This window comes from Astyanax mexicanus, chromosome 22 (assembly GCF_023375975.1).
Source record: "Astyanax mexicanus isolate ESR-SI-001 chromosome 22, AstMex3_surface, whole genome shotgun sequence".
In the NCBI taxonomy this organism is placed as follows: domain Eukaryota; kingdom Metazoa; phylum Chordata; class Actinopteri; order Characiformes; family Acestrorhamphidae; genus Astyanax; species Astyanax mexicanus.
Window position 1 is genome coordinate 36,330,144 of NC_064429.1, and position 21,742 is coordinate 36,351,885.

The 21,742-nt window shown below is 37.7% G+C and overlaps 2 protein-coding genes across 3 annotated transcripts in view; both read right to left on the minus strand.

Moving 5' to 3' along the window:
* The window catches only part of dnah10 (dynein axonemal heavy chain 10), a 103,152-nt gene extending 88,669 nt beyond the window's left edge, over positions 1-14,483 (minus strand). Inside the window, exons 1-11 of the mRNA XM_049470610.1 lie at positions 14,037-14,483; positions 12,907-13,010; positions 11,726-11,834; positions 11,206-11,324; positions 9,652-9,874; positions 5,975-6,132; positions 5,289-5,519; positions 3,676-3,866; positions 2,151-2,349; positions 958-1,152; positions 696-866 (exon numbers count right to left, since the gene is read on the minus strand). Of these exons, the coding sequence (XP_049326567.1) occupies positions 696-866; positions 958-1,152; positions 2,151-2,349; positions 3,676-3,866; positions 5,289-5,519; positions 5,975-6,132; positions 9,652-9,874; positions 11,206-11,324; positions 11,726-11,834; positions 12,907-13,010; positions 14,037-14,262 (1,926 nt within the window). The 5' untranslated portion in view covers positions 14,263-14,483. The remainder of the gene's footprint in view (positions 1-695; positions 867-957; positions 1,153-2,150; positions 2,350-3,675; positions 3,867-5,288; positions 5,520-5,974; positions 6,133-9,651; positions 9,875-11,205; positions 11,325-11,725; positions 11,835-12,906; positions 13,011-14,036) is intronic.
* A 774-nt stretch (positions 14,484-15,257) lies between these two features.
* Positions 15,258-21,742, minus strand: part of atp6v0a2b (ATPase H+ transporting V0 subunit a2b) — a 33,540-nt gene continuing 27,055 nt past the window's right edge. For both annotated transcript variants that reach the window (XM_022664701.2, XM_022664700.2), the window contains 4 exons: positions 20,621-20,740; positions 19,596-19,713; positions 18,620-18,791; positions 15,258-17,563 (listed from right to left, as the gene is read on the minus strand). In XM_022664701.2, coding sequence (XP_022520422.2) covers positions 17,461-17,563; positions 18,620-18,791; positions 19,596-19,713; positions 20,621-20,740 — 513 coding nt within the window. In that variant the 3' untranslated portion in view covers positions 15,258-17,460. The remainder of the gene's footprint in view (positions 17,564-18,619; positions 18,792-19,595; positions 19,714-20,620; positions 20,741-21,742) is intronic.

Genomic DNA, 21,742 nt, shown 5'->3' on the forward strand with positions numbered 1-21,742 from the left:
TTTCAATCCATTTATCTATCTATACATCAAATTATCTATCCATTAATCAACTATCATTCTGTCTTTTGATTCATCCATCCATCCAACCAGCCAACCAACCATCCATATATCTATGTCTTTCAATCTATCCATACATCTATCTATTCATACATTCAATGATCCATTCATCTATCTATCCATTAATCAACCCATCTATGTCTTTTATTCATCCATTCATCCATCCACCTATATATGTGTCTTTTGTATCCATCCCTCTATCTATCCATCTATGTGTGTTTTGATTCATCAATCCATCCCCCATCTATCTACACCTTTCAATCTTTTCATGTATCTATCCATCAATTCCTCTATCCATTAATCAACCCATTTGTTCCTTAACCTTCTATCTATCTATCTATCTATCTATCTATCTATCTATCTATCTATCTATCTATCTATCTATCTATCTATCTATCTATCTATCTATCTATCTATCTATCTATCTATCCATTGATCAACCTATTCATCCATTTATCCACCGATCCATCCATGTACCCAACCCTCTATCTATCAATTTATATAGACATCCATTAATCCATTTATCAATTCCTCAATTAACGAAGCTCTTCATCTAACTTATTAATCCTTCCACCTATTCTCACATCCATCCCTCCCTCCCTTCCTCCCTCCTCTGATCAGGCTGGTAATTTCAGCACCTCTTTGCAGTACTGGGTGAGAATATCGTTGAACTTCTTCATCATCTGCTTGTTGATGGCGTCTCTGGAGCGGATGTGTCTGAAGTTCAGCAGCATGTCGAAGGCGGCGGAGGCCGAGCGCAGAGTTTTAAAGGACTGATCGATAAAGCTGACGGCCTCGTCTTCAATATCCTAAATCCACAGAACAGGAGATAAACCTCGATAATCTCTAGAATAAAAAATCTGATTACAGACGATCACAGACGCTGAGACACGGCCCCACCTGAACTTTGCTCCTGAAGTCCTTCATCACCATCTTCCAGCTGCCCGTCTTCCTGATGTCGAAGGGGTCGAAGTTCAGCTCCTCGATGGGAACAACCAGGCTGTCCACCCAGCGCACCACATCATCTATCCTCCTGGAGTCACGAGTCACTGCCCTCATCTCCGACCCAAACACGTTATAGAACTCATCCAGAGTCTGCAGGACAGAAAGACAAATAGCTAAATAATCATAATAATAGCTAACAGATTACTGACAATATTTATCTGCAATTATACTGTATTATTAACTTTCTGCAGGTATTGGATTATTAAGTGCATTAATCTGTTCACTGAAAAAAAAACTGATTTTCTGCAATTATCAATATTATGATTTGCATTTAAACAAAATGGGATCATTAAATGCATGTAAATGCATTAATTGGATTACTGACAAAATCTGATTTTATGCAGGCATGAGATTATTTAAGTGCATTAATTGGATCACTTAAAGAAAACTGGATTTCCTACAATTTTTACTATTATTATGTTTGATTTTAAACAAAATGGAATTATTAATTGCATGTAAATGCATTAATCAGATTACTGAAAAAAAAAATTATATTATCATTTGCATTTAAACAAAGTCGCATGTACAAGCATTAATCGTATTTAGTGAACATAACAAATGTTTTGCAGGTATTGGATTATTAAATGCATATATTTGAGCTGATCAGATTACTGCTGCACATCATTTTTTTACAATTATCATATTATCATTTGCATTTAAACAAAGTCAGATTTTCTGCAGGTATTGGATTATTAAGTGCATTTAAACACATTAATCAGAATACTAACAAAATCAGATTTTTTATATACTGGATTATTAAATGTAGACACTTCACTCAAATAATAAGGGACATTATATAAGCACATATCTCAGATTACAGCAGTTATCTGATTATTATGCGCATGTAAACATGACTGCTGTTGTAAGTAGAGTTGGGCAATATATATATATAGATATTTTATCATATTGTGATAATTTTGGTATCAAAATGATAATATGTATTTTTAAGCAGTGCTTTAAGAATACTGACCCAACAGCACAGATAACATTTAATTACAGAGAAAGTATAATTACTATTAAAAATGTAATATAAATCAGAAAATTAGGCCTATCTCTAACTGTAAGGCAGTAAATGGACTTGTGGCGACCTGCAGGACGTTGTAGAGGTCCTGACAGATGGACGCCATGTAGTCTGTCTTCTCAAACAGCTTCTTGCGGTCGAACTCCCAGCGCGGATCCGTGCCGGACGTCTCGATTCGAGCCCGAACCTCGAAGTAGCAGCTCTTCCACTGATCCAGAACCTTCTTCCCATCCAGTACTTTAGCCTTCGCCACCTCACGCCTTTCTCTGCAGCAGCAGAAGAGATAATGATTACAGATACCTCACACTCATTTACCAAACTCAGTACTGAATTCTCCATACATCTAATTATACATTCAATCACCCATTTATCTATCCCTCTATCTCTACCTACCTATGTGTCTTTCAGTTCCTCCCTCTATCTATCGGTCCATTAAACAACCCATTCGTCCATTAATCTATCCAATTGTGTTGGTTGGAGGTTCAGAACATCAGTGTTGATAAGAGGAAAAGAGGAATTCTCTGTTATTGCATGAAAAAAGTCATGAATTTGTAGGGATGCACTAAATATTTGGCAACCCAAACTATTAGTGAAACAAACATAAATTGATAAAAAGTTAAATAGCTTTGATTACTGCATATTTAGTGCATCCCCACAAAAGACAAGTGTGATATAAGTGTGTGTAAATAAGTTAAAAAAAAATAAATATATATATATATATATATGTACAGAACAATGACCCTTTTAATACTGCTTTCAAAGTGGAACCAAATGCAGCCCTGGTCAAAAAGGTGTTAAATAAAACTTTTCAAAAACGTATATATTCAATATTTGGTATCCAGTGCAGGCAGGAGAACCAGTGGGCGTAAGCAAAGGGCAGCTGGTGTAACGGTTATAATGCCTATTTTCCAGTACCTGGTTTAGTAAAAATTAGTAAAAAGTGAGATGTTTGACTTTTAAATGCAGCCAAATTAAAGTTAAAAGCCACCAAAAACAGAAACAGAATTTTGTTCAGTATTCTGTTTTAGCATTTGTTTTCCCTTTCGGCAAATGCACTGAATGTATGAAGTTATGAATGAAGGTACACTTATATATGCCTTTCTAGACTCTCTTCAATGACAATTTACAATCACATTTTAAACACAACTATTTACACTCAGCACTCAACCACACACACCAGTGAGAATCAGCAGCCAATCGTGCACAGCATACTCTCAACCGGAAACAACCGTCCACTTGGACGACTGCATCTGTCACTGAGGAGTTGACCCAGCACAGAGTGCCAAACCACATCTGGGCATACAGTCATACACATATACAAACACACTGATCGAGACAATTTAGAGTATCTAATTTGCCTGATCTCCATGTTTTTGTACTGTGGGAAGAAACCCACGAGAAGAAGATGGAAACTTCATCCAGGGACGGACTTGAACCCAAGACCCCAGCACTGCGAGGCAAACATGTAAACCACAAGCCACTGTGCCTTATAAAGTTTCATTTTTAAAATATCTATATTTTCATAAGATAAGATAGATAACATAAGATAGAAGCACTTATTACTCAGTATTTTTCCTATTATTTTAACTCACTTGAAAAGCAGCCGGATGTTGACGACGCGAGCAACGCGCTCAGACAGCTCCCAGGCGATGCGCTCCATCAGCGGCACCATGCGCTCGTCCGTGTTGTAGTGGCTAGAAATGATCCACACCAGCTGCAGCCCGTTCATCATCTGAGGGATGGTCTCCAAGATCACAATGAAGCTCACCCCTGTGGCCAGGTTCTGGTGCGGATATAAACACGAATGAGAACAGGGATGCATCGTGATATCGGAATTATTTAACGATTATATTATAAGGATGCATCGCGATGGAAAAATTTGACAACATGCATCGTAGGAATAAACAATTCCATGTCCTGTTTGTTAAATGTTATGTTGTTGCATTGTTTGAACAGCAGAGGTCGCAATCCTGCTAGTGCAGGCAGGAGAACCATTGGGCGTAAGCAAAGGGCAGAGGATATGTTAATCATTTTCAACTGAAGCCAATCACACAAGCACTATTTTCCAATACATGGATAAGTTTGGCTCTCGTGGCCATAAAAAATGTTAGCTCCTGCAGATCCCTACAGATAGCCTATAATGTAGTGGAGTGAAAAGTAAGATTTTTCATCTTAAATGCAGCCAAATTAAAGTCAAAATCACCAAAAACACATTTTTTTTTTTTTTTACTCTGGATTGACTGAATAAACAAGTGATTAATTGAGAAATAAAAGAGTGCAGTAGTTTGTTCACACTTTTGTACAAGGTGCATTTTATATTGTTTATACACTTAAAAAATAAAAGAAGAAAAAGTATTTTTTTTGGCATTTAAAATTTGTTCCAAATATTGTGAAAAAATTCATTGTGAATCCAGAATTGTGAGCAGAGTGCATCATTACACCCCTAGTAATTATATAGTAGAAACTCCTGCTTACCGTATTAGCAGCACTAGCCAGCCCCGCTTAGCAGCACTAGTCAGCCCTGGTTAGTAGCACTAGCCAGCAGCAGTTAGCAGCGCTAGCCAATCGTGGTTAGCGCTAGTAAATGCCACCCGATAGTGCTAGACTGAGGAACCCTGAGTGTTCCGGTAACTTTAACATTGTAAATGCGCAGACTTACCGATATACTCCGATATTCTCACCTCTAAACAGCAAATTAGTTGCAGTTCCAGTTAATGGCTAATGCTAATGCTTCTGCACCCAGCCTTAGTGCTGGAGAAACTGATAAAACTCCTGCATTCATACTGCAATTTAAAAAACAGGAGGATCAGTGAGTTTTTAAGCTTTTTTCTCGGTCACATGACATCATGTTCAGTAGCTCCTCCATTTCCATTCGCTGTTGTGTTTTTATGTGGATCTCCGTGGAAACTGTGACACGCCCAAAGTGTAATAACAATGCGCGGCAGTGGACAAATAGCTATTTTATTAAAGGCGAGGAGACAAAACTCAGGGATGTGCGTCCGGACGGGACTAAAATTAAAGTAGATAATTCAGCCTATAATTTTTTCAGAGGACGTCTGAAAAAAAAAAAACACGTACATGGTCATTCCGGACGGGAATAAAATCACAGAGGATAAAAACACCCATAAAAGAGAAAATTATCCCAGAACCTCCTGAGAAACTAATCCCATCCAGATAGGGCTTAATAGTGGGAAAAATTCAGTACCTTAAAGTGCCTCTCCAGAGTACTGAGGAAGTCCACGTTATTCACAGCCTCCACAAGGTAATTGTTCAGCTCGGTCACGGTCAGGTCCAGGTTCTGCACCGTGGCGGGTTCAGCCCGGGTCATCACCTCCAGAATCTTCTTTACTACAGGAAGCTTCAGCTGCTCACTCAGAGCGCTCAGCGCCGCGGCTCGCTCCCGCCAGAAATCAATCTCCGCCAACGGACCGGGAGCCTGGAGACACAGCATCCGTCCAAAATACAAGAAGAGATTTTAAAAAGGACATTTTAACACAGTAGTAGGGTAAAATATGAATTGATTGAATGTATTGTATCAATATGTGGCTGTAAATATGGATATTAACATTAAAACATAGGTGCTCTATACTCCAAAAGCCCTGCCCCTCATTAGACTTGCTAAAGTTACTGTTTCATTACTCCACATGGTGGCGCTATAATGCATAAATTAATAGGGTTCATAAACCTGCGCTAAAGAATATTGGTTGTTAAATTTTGTGAAACTGAAACACCAATAAATCCATAATTCCTGGTATTTGATTATTTCTTTTCAATAACACAGACGCTGTAAAGTATCGTAAATAATTGTCTAATTGTAATATATCGAGTATCGCAGAATCGCAGTATCATGATAATATCGATTGGTTCTTTAACATTTAGCTCTAAACAGACCTGTGGTTTCTTCTTCTGCTGCTCTTCGAGAACGATGGTGATTTGTGCCTGCCAGTTCATCACACACTGCTCCAGAATTTCTACTGCCTCCTGATTGGCCAAGAGTGCTTCCACTTCCTGCTTCAGGTCCAGCTCTGGAATATGGAGTTTAATCCCACCTAAAGAAAGCACAACACATATTAAACATTTACATATTGAGAGTCCAACAAAACCCAGTATAAAAAACTAATTTTTAAGTATTGCAATAATTTCAGAAACACAGTATTGATTGATTTTTCAATTAATAGCTTAATTGTAAACATGTAAAGAATGGTGTCAGAAGTAGGGCTGTGACGATAATTTTATTACCGCAATACCGCGGTTATGGGACGTCACCGCGGTGATGAGCTCATTACCGTCATTACCGCATTTTTTTATGGCTGTCAAATCTGATTGACTGCTTTTGAGCGGTAGTAAAATGCTCCATATAAGCACAACTGTGGTGAATTCAGTATTAATATGTCAAGTGTAAGTCCTACACTATAGGGCTGTGCAATATATCAAATATATTTTGATCGCGATAGATATTGGTGTCAAACGATCTCAAAATTCATAATATGGAATATAAAAATTTTTGTCATTTATCTGTGCTGCCGCTGCACTGGCGCGGCAGCGAATGGGTTAAGCAAAACGCGGTGCGTGGTACTCATTGAGGTCAGAACAGCTCTGGAGTCTCCTGCTCACTTCGTCTCCATTGAGGCTGCTGAAGAGAGTGAAGATTAGCAGCACTAATATTGGCTCGGAAATGGAAGCTACAGGGCAGGCTCAGTAAGTTGAGAAAAAAGGAAGAAAAAGACTCAGAACAGAAGAGAATCATCTGCAAGATTTGCCGGAAAGTGGTGTCTGCACCTCTCGCCAACACATCAAACTAATTCACCCACCTCAAGGTAAACCATAGAGCCATGTAAGGTGTTCCGTGGTCACATTTTGAGAAAGTAAAATATATTAATTCATTGTCTGGCTGCTGGCTGTTCTGCGTGAGCACCGCGGAGAACGCGCGGCATTGCGCCTCAGTCTTGGTAAAAATAGTAAGGTTGGTTGAAGTGTAGTTCAAACAGCAAAGCAATGATATAAAACTATAACCACCATCTTTACTGAAATGTTGTTATCTGACCAAGTCTGAGGTAAAATGCGCTGCGCCTTGTCTCTTTCACAGCACGCGGAACTGAGTTCAGAACCGCTACAAATATAACCATATGAAACTCAGTTCAGATAAATAAACTTCAGATGAGTAAGGACACGTAAAGTCAAACATAAAGGACATTCTATTATTCTATTATTTTAAAATGGAACTAATGTCTTTTTTTTGGTCGGTTGTCTCTTGCGAGCCGATTTCTTAACGTCACGACATTTTAATCAACATATTATATGACGCGGGTCCCGTCAGGATATCTTGCGGCACAGACAGAACTGAATTGTTATTGGCGGGAACAGGAGTTTAATCAATCCAGAGGATGTGGGAGCACATTAATAAATAGTTAAGAAAATTGTAATAATCACGCAGTGATTCTCATGCACGCAACAAAAAAACCCTAAGCACAAAAAAGGAGCGGAGAATGGACCGACACGCGCACACACACACCGATTTTTTTTTTGTAATGTGGTAAGAAACGGGACCGCACTATTCAGCGCGGTTTTAATAATTTTTTATTTTATTTTAAGCACTAAATGTAATTTATTAAATTTATTTAGGACCGCGGGGCAGGTGCGGCAAAACTGTGTATGTGGCGGGCTGATGCGGGATTAAAAGAAGGATTTTTTTGCGGAACGGTAACGGGACAAAAAAGAAATGATGTCTGAATTAATTTCCTCCAATCGAATATAATTTAACATGGTTTAAGAATATAAAATAATTTATAAACAAACGAAATATTTAATATTGAGCTTATAGCCCAAGTGCAAAAATACAAAATCTGTAATACTCTGCACTGCACAATTCAAACGAAATAGCCGTAACGCAGCTGCGCTCCTGCCCTGCGATGCAGCCGAAGCCTGGTGTGAGGCAGCAGAAATTCTGGGGTGAAAACTACATAACTACACAACATAAGGAGACATAATGCACTCCAAATATTCAGGAGGGAAGTGAAATAAATGATACTGTACAGATATAATCTGTATCTAGTAGATATTTAATGAGAAATAAGAAGAGTGTGAATAAAAAAAAAACAGACGCCTAACACAGACTTCTTGAGCCCGAACGGCCCGAGGAAAGGGGTGAGAAATATATTTTTTTCGGGGCCGGGGGTCAGTGAAAAATTTTGCTGTGGATTAATTCGTCTTTTTTTTTTAAACGAATATTAGAATATTCGCTACCAATTACTGCCGAATATCCTGAGCTCAAAACCGCTATTCGGGCCAGCCCTAAAATAGATCTATGGATGGAGAAGGGGGAGGCGGACAAGCTCCTCCTTCAAAAAGTCTGCTCGGAAAAAGACAGGTTAGCTGTACAATGACGAATTATACAGGCAGCATATGTTCACTTGTTATGCTGTATTTATGGTTTATGTAGAGGTTGTATGTAGGCTGTATGGTTTGAAGAATAAAGATTTGTTACCAATAAATTTGTGGGTTTTTTTTTTTTTTTTTTTGGGGGGGGGGGGGGTGGTTTGGGGTCTCGCGGTTAACCGCAATATCGCGGTGATGCGTTAGTTTTTTACCGCGGTTATAAAAAATCAATACCGCCCCAGCCCTAGTCAGAAGTGGTGCATTTAGTATTGCATATAGTTTAAACCCCGCCCACTAGATAGCAGTGCTTTACTGTGTGTTTAGACTCCACTAGAGATGCTTTGAATGATAATTATTCAGACATTATTCAGAATAAGTGAAAAAACAAACATTGACCAATTAATTTTTAGCCATATTGCAGTATTTACCACATCAATATACTGTGATAACGTCAATATACTGTCAGTACTGCAACATAAGATGCTATGCTAGTGCATCTTAACAAATTTGAATATCATTGAAAAGTTAATTTATCTAAGTAATTCAGTTCAAAATGTGAAAATCATATATTATATAGATGTATTAAACACAGAGTGATCTATTTCAAGCTTTTATTTCTTTTATTATTGATGATTATGGTTTACAGCCAATGAAACCCCAAAAATCAGTGTCTCTCAGAAATTTTGAATATTATATAAGAACAATTGGTACTTTTGTCAGTGTGGGCATGTCATCTGCTGGTGTTGATCCACTGTGTTTTATTATCAAGTCTAAAGTCAGTGCAGTTTTGTTTTATCGCAAAATCTTACAGCACTTCATGCTTCCTTCTGCTGACAGCTTTTATGAAGATGCAGATTTCATTTTTCAGCAGGACGTGGCACACTACCCACGCTGCCAATTGGTCATATATAATAATCTAATTTTCTGAGACACTGATTTCTGGGTTTTTAATTGGCTGTAAGCCGTAATCATTAACAATAAAAGAAATAAACACTTACAATAGATCACTCTGTGTGTAATACATCTATATAATATATGAGTTTCACCTTCTAAAACTGAATTACTGAAATAAAGTAACTTTTTAATGATATTCTGTTTTTTTGAGATGCACTAGTACTTTACACTGACATAAAAAAATATTACAGTTGTGACATAACTGCTATATAGTAATATTAATAATTCTGTAAACGCACCCTCCAGCTGCTGGATGGTCTGGTTTATGTGGCCCAGGAACTTGTACATGCTGTTGAGGAGCTCATCTCGGATGTTCTGCATGCCGCTGGACTTGGCTGGCAGCTGCTGGCTTTCATCCTTATGTCCATTATCAGCTTCACCCCCATCTTCAGAACTTGCTGCCTCCTGGTAGCCTCCTTCAGTGAGTTTGAGCTGATTCGCTGAGAGCAGGGGGATATACACCTACAGGACAGAGTATAAGCACAGGTCTGAACACAGTGATATTCGAGAAGTGAAATTAAGTTTATAGGATTTACAGAAAGTGTGCAATAAATCTTTAAACTAAATCAGGCAGGTGCATTTGGACACCCTTGTTGTTTTATTGATTTGAAAACATTTATCACTAATTATTAGAGCTGGAACACTTAATTAGTGTGGTAATCTCATTGACCCTTGATCTACATAGACAGGTGAATCCACTTATGAGAAAACAGAACTCTCAAATGATCTGAATGTTCAACATCATGGTTTAGAGGAAGGATCCAAAAAGCTTAATAATCTCAGAGATTTCAGCTGCAGTTTCCTCTGTAAGAAACATAGAGAGGACATTTTCTAGTTCTAGTTAAGACCCGAAGTGGTAGAACAAGAAAAATCTCAGTAAAGCAGAGGAAAAAGATGGAAAGAACAGTCATAGTCAACCATTAGATCCACAGACCAGCTCCAAAGACCTACAACATCATCTTGCTGCAGATGGAGTCATTGTGCATTGTTCACTATTCACTATTCAGCACAATGCAAAAGAAGCCTTTTCTGTTCACACGCCACAAACAGAGTCCTTCCAGGTATGCTAAAGCACATTTGGACAAGCCAGCTTCATTTTGGAACTGATGAAACTGAAATTGAGTTATTTGGAGGGTGGTTATTTATGCATGGAGGAAAAAGAATACAGCATTCCAACACAAACACTTTACTGCTCCCCACAGTAAAATTTGGAGGTGGATGGATAGAGACAACTAAACTGCTGGTGTGATTGATGATCTGGGGAGCACCTCATACAGTGACAGTCAGTCACTTCTAGTAGTGATACGAGGAACACTAACAGTGATCTCAGTGATATGTGTTGCTGCCAACTCATGACAAGAGTTCAAGCTGAACATCTCCACCAGATTTATCACCAATCCAGCATTTATGGAGCAGCTGAGACTCATCAGCAACCTACGAGTGAAGAGCTACAGGATCTACAGGCCAAGCTGTAGCAACATCTGTGGGTCAATGTTCTTTCTGCAGGATCCATACAGAACCTGTAGAACCTCCAATCCCAACCCTCTCAATCCCATTTTATATCCAGGATAGAGGAACCAACAGGGTCTAAACTAGATAAGAGCCCCCATTCAATTGTTTCAACAGTTTTCCCCAAAAATATTAGAGCAATCACTCTAATATATCATCTCCTTTATGATTCGTTTTTTTGGTAAATGAGTGCGAAAATAAGTGTGAAAATAAAGGCTGATCGTTTGATTGATTGGTTGATTGATTTATTAATTAATTGACTGATTTATCATCATATCACACACATGTGGGAGAAGGTTCCTGAGCATCAGCAGGGACTGGCCGGTGGGCATCATGCCGATCTCCAGCAGTTTGGGCATCAAGTTGTTGGCCTCGTGTATGTCCACAGGTTCGAAGATAGGCTCTAAAACAGGAAAAAATATTGGAAATGTCATTATTGCTTGTATTTTTTAACCATGAAGTCGTTTATAAGATACAGCTCTGGAAAAAAATAAGAGACCACTTAATAAAGATCAAGAGGAAGATGGATGATCACAAGCCATCAAACCAAACGGAAGTAAAGCAGCATAAAGTTATCCAAAAGCAGTGTGTAAGACTGGTGGAGGAGAACATGATGCCAAGATGCACGAAAACTGTGATTAAAAAACAGGTCATTAATATGAACTTGTTTTCTTTGCATTATTTGAGGTCTGAAAACTAAACTTTGCAATATATGCTCTATCGATATTTTGTCCCACCCCTAGTAGAGAGCAAACAGTTTTATTGCACATAGACAGTAAACTACTGCATCTATCCATCACTCACCGTTAGTGTTCCTCAGGAAGTAGAGGACGCTGGACTTCACGGTCCTGTCTGGGATGTAGTCCACCGCTACATACAGCTCCACATGGTACCTGATCTGTACCTCATATCTCTAAAAGAGCATAAAAAAACAATATAATCAAATTTGGGAAGCAAAGAACCTACCAACTACAGAATAGAGCCAAATCCAACTCCCCTATTTTCTCTTTTCTTCTTATTGTGGGCTTTCTAATGTTTTTTATTAGAAATTGAATCACGACAGAAGTCTGTGATTAATCACAAATAATCACACTTTTTATTCTCCTTAAGACTTTTAAGCCTTTAAAAAATGACTATTAAGGGGGTGGGCCATATGTCCATAAAATAATATCATATTTCATGTTTTTTTGGTGATAACAATACTCTTGTTTCAAGAATACACTACTGCAATAAAAAGATTTTTTTTATTATTGCATACGATATGAAATGGCACATCCCTAATATAGATATTAAAAAATACAAGAATTTTATCAGAGTTGTAACAGAAGTCAATGACCCAAAATGTCATGATACTAATAATAATGCACTCCAAATATCTCCATATATCCAGGATCAAAGTAAAATAAATGATAATGGGCAGATAAAATCTGTCTCTAGTAGATATATAATAGGAAATAATGAGAACAGTGTGAATTTTTTTTTGCTAAAACAGTAAAAAAAAAAAAAAAAAAGTAGAACCTTGATGTGATAATTGGGTGAAATGGCACAATATTTCAGGGTATAATATTGTTCATTATATTTAAAAATGTTGACGATATTATTGCATATGTCACACCCCTAGTGATTGGATCAGATTGTTAAAATTGAAAACAATTTTATTAATCACACCAATATTCTGTGACTTAATCATGATTAAAAATCAAAAGGGAGACAGTAATAATAGTGTAGTGTGAGTATCTCAGGGTAGTTTTGATGTTTTTTAAACTAGAATATTTTAATGTTCTAAATTTAACTGAGAGTTTAATAGAGGAAATAAGTGCAAGTCTAGCTCCATATTCCACACTCAACAAACAGCAAAGATTAAAACACACCAGCATGTAAACATATATTGATGGTACACATCATACATTTTTCAAACTGAAATGAAAAAGTCTATTTTGAAGATGTTTTAGAAGATCCAACAGTACAAATTAAAGCTATTTTACAGCAGAAGGAAGCTCCTCCAACTTCAGGATTTCTGGATCCGGGTTTTCAGCCGTAGACTCTTCTTCCTGTTCACCTTCAGAAGAATTGGTCTGCTTCTTTTCCTCTTTAAACAGGCGGAGAAAAGAGGATCAATAATTAACATTTAAAGCATAAAAGCCATGTAGCAGTTACCCAGACAGGGATTAAGCTTAGTCTTAGACTATATTAACAGACTATATTATAATCTCCATTCAAACAGATGCATAGCCCAAAACTAGGTTTAATCCCTGTCTTGATCAGATCTGTGGGATTTGTAATCCGATAGACCACCACTGACATGTGCATATGATGAATCCAATGATTTAATTTAAGTTCATTTTCAATGTTATTCTTAGTGTTATGTTTACACTGATTTTAAACTCAATTTACATTCCTTCTTATAATTCAGTTCATTTATTCTATATAAATAATAATTCAACATTTAGAGCACAGCTTTAAGACCATTTGTAAAATTCATCTCTGCCTTTCGCAAAAAGGATTTCAGAAAAAAATTACGATTTCAGATTCTTTGAAACTGGAGTGTTTAAACTGTTATTTTAACCCTTACAGGCAGAAACATTAAATAATTCAGATTCTTTACAACAGGAGTGTTTGTTTTTGAAATGTTTTTAAGTCCCTTACAGGGGTTTAAATTCATATGAATTTATAAGAATAAATAATTCAGATTCTTTAAAAATGGAGTGTTTGAACCGTTATTTTAACCCTTTACATGCAGAGATGCTAATTAATTCAGATTATTTTAAACTGGAGTGTTTGAACAGTTATTTTTACCCTTTTCAGCCAAAATATTAAATAGTTCAGATTTTTTAAAACTGGAGTGTTGTAATTGTTATTTTAACCCTTTACAGACAGAATCCAGATTCTGTAAAACTGGGGTGTTAAAACTGTTCTTTCAACCATTTACAGTCAAAAATTACATATTTTAGGTTCTTTAAACGTGGGGTGCTTGTTTTTGAACATATTTTGAACCAGTTTGGGAAAAAATCGTTTTAATTTGGTGGCTCATATTTAGTTTTACTGCTCGTGCCTGGAGCCCAAATAAACCGATTCTAATAAACCGGTTCAGACCGCGGGAATTTAATTCGTTTACCGTCCTGGATTAGAACCTCCACCTCCTCCTCCCGGATCCGCTTGTAGAACAGCAGCGCTGAGCTGGACTCCTCCTCGGAAATCTGGTTCAGGAACCGGATTATTTTGTCGCGCTCGGATCCGGATCCGCGGCTCAACAGATCCTCGAAACAATTCGGTTCCGGCAGGTAAAAAGCGGAGCAGACCCGGTCCCGGATCCACTGCAGCCGAACATCGTCCAGAGCCATTTAATCAGAGAGCTTAATTCACTACACAGACTGAAACCGAAGCAGAAACCGGAGTAAAAAGCGGTTTCATGTCCCTCCCGCAAACTCTGAGGTAAAAAAGACGGTTATTAGCCACCGTGCTAACTACTAAAACTCACACAGCTGCGCGTGAGTTTACCGTTACCCTGACAACCACCCACAGCACGCACGCGGCGCTGACAGGCAGCCGGTCAGAGCTGGTTTATATAGCGAGACTGAGCACTTTCACTACAGACCGCTAGAGGGAGCCCGCGAGGGAGGGGGGGGGGGGCAAAATGAATGGGAGTGAATGGAGCTAAAAGCTAAAAACACAAATTAAAAATACTATCTAAACACTTGTCCATGATATTTCTTTAAATTTAGAAAGCAGAATAAAGTATTTATCTAATAAAATCAAAAAAACAAATCTATACGTTTCTATTCTTCTATAGTAAACAGGTTTTATGCTGTGAAGACGCTAACATAATGCAGTTTTTTAAGTTCTTTTTTATTCACCATGACAAATATAATGTTATGCATCCTCTAAAAATACTTTCTCAACACAGTACTACTATAAATATATATTTATTTATATATTCATTTATTTAAATATTTAAAATTAACTCATTTTTTTTCCTGAACCTCATGGAACTTCATTCGTTTTTCCAGTTTTAGGTTTTCATTTCTGCCTTTCGCTAAAAGGATTTTAGCTAAAAATTAAAACAAAGCAAAAAAATTATCTTTTTTTCCAATTTCTCGATTTTTCAGAAAAAAAAATATTAAAGTAGATTATAGTTATACCATAAGATATTTTGTTTAAGATTATAAAAGATTATAAAAAAATGAGGGGAAAAAAGAAAGAAAAGTTTTATACACTATCGTCTATTTACAAAATTGAAGTGATTATTTTTACACTGAATGTACCCGGTTCACATGAATTTTAGTGAAACGATAAGCACTGCAGAAACATGAATAAATAAGAAGCAGACACTGTCAGCTATCAGAAATCAACACCATTTATTAACTCATATTAGCTTGTTTTTTAAAATAAAAGTCTTTAAAATACAAAAAATACAGAATGAACAGCTGGAGGAAAAAAGTGGAATGTAAGCTTTCACCAAAAACTCAACCAGAACTGATATAATTACATTAAATAAATAAAAAAAAATCTAAAAACCCAAACCGGAATGTTTTAATCGGAGTTAAAGCCTCGAAGATCTGAATTTCTAACAGCACTCAGAGAAAACATTTCATTCATCATTCAGCATTAATCCATCTCTATGTGTGGCCAAGAAAATAACCAATTTAATATATAATAAAATAATACAAATTTAAACAATGTTTAATTTTTAAAACAGCATTTTCTGATTGTATGAATCAAAAGATCAAAAATGTTCTGACCTTTACCCTAATTATTATTATAATCATCATTATGTTTAAGCTACACCATCATGGTTTATGCTTAGTGATATATATCATTTACTACTGATATTTCTTAGTGCTTAATTGACTGAGGACATAAGATTAAAAGAAATAGTACTATAGGTGATGCAAAAACCTTGTATCTCCAAAACAGAAGAAATGTTATGTTTTTAAAGAAGTCAATGTAAAAATATTTTATTCCAATTAATTTTTAGAGCATTTCTATTAGTCCACTGGTTGTGCCATGTTCATATTACGACCAAAAAACTGTGATTAAAAACCAACCAGGGTTATTCCACCAAATATTGATTTCTGAACTTTATTTAAAACTTTCTGAATATGAACTTGTTTTATTTGCATTATTTGAGGTCTGAAAGCTCTGCATCTTTTTTTTTTTGTTATTTCAGACATTTCTCATTTTCTGTAAATAAATGCTCTAAATGAGAATATATTTATTTGGAATTTGGGAGAAATGTTGTCTGTAGTTTATAGAATAAAACAACAATGTTCATTTTACTCAAACATAAACCTATAAATAGTAAAATCAGAGAAACTGATTTAGAAACTGAAGTGCTCTCTTCATTGTTTACAGAGCTATATATTTTTTATATTTATATAATAGAATGAGATGCTCAGTCCTAATACTTGTTAGAATGCTGATGTTCCTGGTATCCAAATGCCTTAAGAAAATACATACAGCTCATTTATATTTATATACACAGACTTAACAAAAATACTCCATGATGTCATCAGCACTTGTGGAATGAGCAGTGCAGTGGGGGGGGGGGTCTCACGCCCCCCTTTAAAACAATAGGCAACATTTGGTTGGATTATAAAACTTCTATACACACAAACGTACACTCAGACACACTTATATAAATATATATAACACACTATACCGCACAGCAGCAGCAGCAGTACAAACGCACACTGTATTAATAATGTATTAATGACCTGATGTCCATAAGATGATGTTATACAGACCGATATGAACCAATTGTGTGATGTTTCTGAGATTTGGAATGTTAGTGAATCAGGTTCGAATCCCGGTCATGCAGCTTGCCATCAGCTGCCGGAGCCCCGAGAGAGCACAGTTGGTCTTGCTCTCTCTGGGTGGGTCCAGTAGATGGCGCTCTTTCTTTACCATTATCACTCCTAGGGTGATGTAGATCAGCACAAGGCTGCATCTGTGAGCTGATGTATCAGAACCGAGTCGCTGCGCTTTCGAAATCGGCTCTAAAAATTACTCTAATATGTTGGATCATTGAATTCTTGTTAATTAGGGTGAAAATGACTGTTTTTTTAAATAGGAGTGCACAAAAAACATTCTGCAAAAGACTGAAATGGTGAAAAAAAGCACTTGCGGAGTTCATGATATGTTAATGAATACATTAAAAGACAATAATTCTGTTTTCTTAAATTAATGATTTTTTTTCTACTGTAGATTTTGGACAAATGATTGATGGTCACTATTTATCGTTACGCTATCGGTCAGGTCCTAATGATTTTTCTAGTTTCCTAGCAAGTAATCTGTGTGTATGCTGCTGTGTGTAAGTGTATGTTTTGTTATGTATGTGTGTGTGTGTGTGTGTGTGTGTAAGAAGGCAAAAAGTTCACAGTGCAATCACTTCATATACATAATAATTACATAATTAACATCAGAACATCATACACTGCACTGAAGCTTCTGCAGCGCTGACACTCTTCAGGCTGGAGCGAGGGAAGAGTGAACGAGTGTGAGAAGAGTGAACGAGTGAGAGGGGTGGGGGTGCAGCGTTCTCACATCAGTCCATCAGTCTCAAAGCTGGAGTGTAAGAGTGAAAAAGCGAACGGAGAGAACTTGGTACCAGCACCACTGTAGAACTTATTCTGAAACTCCACCCTGAGAGAGAGAGAGAGAGAGAGAGAGAGAGAGAGAGAGAGAGAGAGAGAGAGAGAGAGAGAGAGAAAGAGAAAGAGAGAGAGAGAAAGAGAGAGAGAGAGACACATCATCAAAGAAATGCATGGGGTATAATGAGGAGGAAACACATCTCTCTCGCTCTCTCTCAACATGTAAACACACCAGAAAAGGGACAAGACAACATGATGATCAACTGTGGTCAAATGTAAGGTCATTTATAAATTCTCTTAAATTTTACATCTCAATTAAAGACCTATTTAAGTATTAAAGACTGTATTGTTCGCACTATAAGGTGCACCGGATTATAAGGCGCATTATGCAACACTAGCAAGGAACAGGGGTATCGCCATGTTTTGCATTCTAGTGAAGCAGGTCTCATCGCTGGGTGGTGGTGGGGTGTAACTAAGTTATGCTAAGCTAAGTAAACAAAACTGTAATTCATGAAAAAACACTTTCTTTTAAAGTCGAACGAGTGCTGGACGTTAATCTAAACAGATTTCTCTCCTAAAACTGTTTATTTTGGTGAGTAAAGCGCTTCCATTTATTTACAGTAAGTTTAAATTTCTGGATTTCCACTAAGGCTGGGTGCAGCAGCATTAGCATTAGCAGCTAAATGCTAGCTCTAGCCATGGTTAGCACTAGTAAATGCCACCCAGCAGCAATAAACTGAGAAATCGAGAGAGTTTTCCAGTAAACCAGGGTGATATTAGCTAGCGCTTCGTCCCACGTAGCTTGTTTTAACACGGTAAACATGCAGACTACAGTTGATATACTCACCTCTGAACTGCGAAAGAGCTAGTGCTTAGCACGGTTAGCGGCTAATGCTAATACTGCTGGAGAACTAAACTGAAACTCCTGTATAACTCTGTACTTCAGCAGAATGGCTTTACTGGAAAATTAAAGGATTTTAGGTGTGCCTTATGAAAATAAAAACATTGGTTAATATAGAGAAGTCAAATGATCCACATCTCCTGCAGAATCAGTCTACTGCCCCAGAAGTTTACCTGTGAAGGTGAGGTAAAACATGCTCTGACTCACCAGTGGAGGCGCAGTGCGTGGAGGAAGGCTGAGAGACCCTCCATCACCAGCAGGATGGAGACGGTGAGGACGGCGAAGAGACCAAAGACCGGCACCAGAAACAGAACCCCCACTCTGGTGTCTACACGAAGACCTACACGCATTACCATCGCCCACAGCACCTCTGACAGCTCTGAAACACACACACACACACACACACAATGTTAGACAAATACATGAACACAAACATGTCCAGTGACTTACAGCCAACGAAAACCCAGAAATCAGTATCTCAAAAACTTAATATATTATATAAGACCTGTTGGTACTTTTGGCTTGTGCCAAGTCCTGCTGGAAAATGAAATCCACATATCCATAAAAGTTGTTTTCAGCAGAGGGAAGCTGTAAGATATGTAGTGCTGTAAGATTTTGTGGGAAAACAAAACTGCACTGACTTTAGACTTGATAATAAAACACAGTGGATCAACACCAGCAGATGACAGACATGACTCTCCAAACCATCACTGATCATCAGTACATTTTACATTTCATTTAAAGTAACTCAAGGGAGCAGAGTCTGGAGGAAGAGTGGAGAGACACACAGTCCAAACTGCTCCAGGTCTAGTGTGAAGTTTCCACCAATCAGTGATGGTTTGCATTCATTTTCCAGCAGGACTTGGCACACTGCCCACACTGCCAAAAGTACCATTTGGTCTTATTATATAATATTCAAATTTCCTGAGGCACTGATTTCTGGGTTTTCATTGGCTGTAAGCTTTATAATAATCAACAATAAAAGAAATAAACGCTTAAAATAGATCACTCTGTGTGTTTAATTCATCTATATAATATATGAGTTTCACATTTTCAACTGAATTACTGAAACAAAGTAACTTTCCAATGATGTTCTAATTTTTTGAGAGTCACATTTTCCTACAGCAAAACACAGAATAAAATAATCCACAGTAATGTGAGAGTATGTGAGAGAGAGACTCACGGGCGTGTGCCAGGCTGAGAGCCCACAGTCTCAGGTAGGACGCAGTGTTGGAGATGCAGCCCAGGCAGTACTCTATAGTGTGGATGGACTGGTGCAGGAACACGTCTGCAAAATCAAACTGAGCCAAAAAAATCAAACATTAATAAAACAGAAAATAACCAAGATTTATATGTGTTACCGAATTTTTCACACTATAAGGTGTACTATCAATAAACGTCTATTTTTTTAGTCTATTTTCATACTACAACGCATCCTAGATTATGAAGCTAACTAAAGTTAAGTAAACAAAATTGTAATTCTTTAAAAAAACACATTCTTTTAAAGTGAAACGAGCGCTAGATATTAATTTACACAATTTTCTCTCCTAAAACCTGTTTATTTGAGTGAGTAATTTTTTTTTTATTTACAGTAAGCTTAGATTTACAGATTTCTCCAGTACTTAGGCTGGAGCATTAGCATTAGCAGCTAACCAGCTAATGCAGCCCAACAGCGCTACACTGAGAAACCCTGAGTGTTCCGTTAAGCCAGGGCGATATTAGCTTGCGGTGTGTCCCACATAGCTTTTTTTAACGCTGTAAAAATGCAGACTCCAATACAGAGTCCAATACACTCAATTCTGAACTGCAAAAGAGCTAGCGCTTAGTGCAGTTAGCCGCTAATGCTAATGCTGCTCCAGCAGTGCTACCCAGGGTTAGTAACAGCCTCCTGTATAACTCTGTACTTCAGCAGGGTGGCTTTACTGCTCCTTAATACCTGACTGATAGAATTCATACATAAAGAGCACCGGATTATAAGACACACTGACGATTTTTAGGAAAATGTAAGGATTTTAAGGGCGTATTATAGTGCGAAAAATAAGGTACATTGTATTCTGTACTGTAGTGATACGTAATAATGATATCTGCTTGTTAAGATAAACACACATACTGAAAAATCTGTAAATATACTGCATGTTTTTATCTATTTTTTGGGTCAAAATGTCCCTAAATAACAGTGTTGAGTGCTGAGTTCGAGGACGGCTTTACCTCTTCTGATTGGCCGTCGGAGCTGCTGGAATGGCTGTCCAGACTGTTACCTTCTTCTAAATCATGAGCTCTCATCAGAGAGATATCCTCCTCACTGCTGCGCCGCACTCGCTCATACCCCTACAAACACACACACACACACACAAAATACATTATATTTAATATAAATATATACAGTATCAGCCAAAACAATTGGACACTTCTTAATTAATTAATCCCTTAAAAACATTAATCCCCTGATCTAAACCTGATGAACGGAGATGGTGATTTGAGATTGCTGCAATGGTTTTCCTTACCTCTAACAGGTAACGCTTCAATCAGGATAATTCACTATTTTCATAAACATTTAACATTTACATTTAAGGTTTTTTAGCAGACGCCCTTATCCAGAGCGACTTACAACAGTGCTTCAAAGTTACTTAAGATATCCAAAGCTAGTTTGTAGACTAGGATCAAGAGATACATAGAACTTAATCATGTTAAGAACCCTAGGAACCTTTTTTTTTTTTTTTTTTTAGTTTAGGAACTCTTTAAAAAGATGTGTCTTCAGTCGACGTTTGAAGACGGCGAGTGACTCTGCTGTTCTGACATCCAGTGGAAGTTCATTCCACCACCTTGGTGCAGCACAGAGAAGAGTCTGGATGTCTGTTTTCTGTGTGTTTTGAGTGATGGAGGTTCGAGCCGAGCCGTACTGGAAGCTCTAAGAGCTCTTGGTGCAGATCTGGCTTTGACCATCGCCATCAGGTATGAAGGAGCTGGTCCGTTTTTTGCCTTGTAGGCCAGCGTCAGGGATTTGAATCGGATGCGGGCGGCAACAGGAAGCCAGTGGAGGGAACGCAGCAAAGGAGTCACATGACTGAACTTCGGAAGATTGAAGACGAGTCGTGCTGCCGCTGATTCTGAATTAATTGTAGTGGTTTGGTGGCTCGCAGTGGAAGACCAGCCAGTAGAGAGTTGCAGTAGTCTAGTCTTGAGATGACAAGAGACTGCACAAGCACCTGAGTGGCATCCTGAGACAGAAACGGTCGAATTCTTCGGATGTTGTACAGGAGAAATCTGCAGCACCGAGTCAGATTTGCAATATGGCTCGAGAACGATAACTGGTCATCCATTACTACTAGG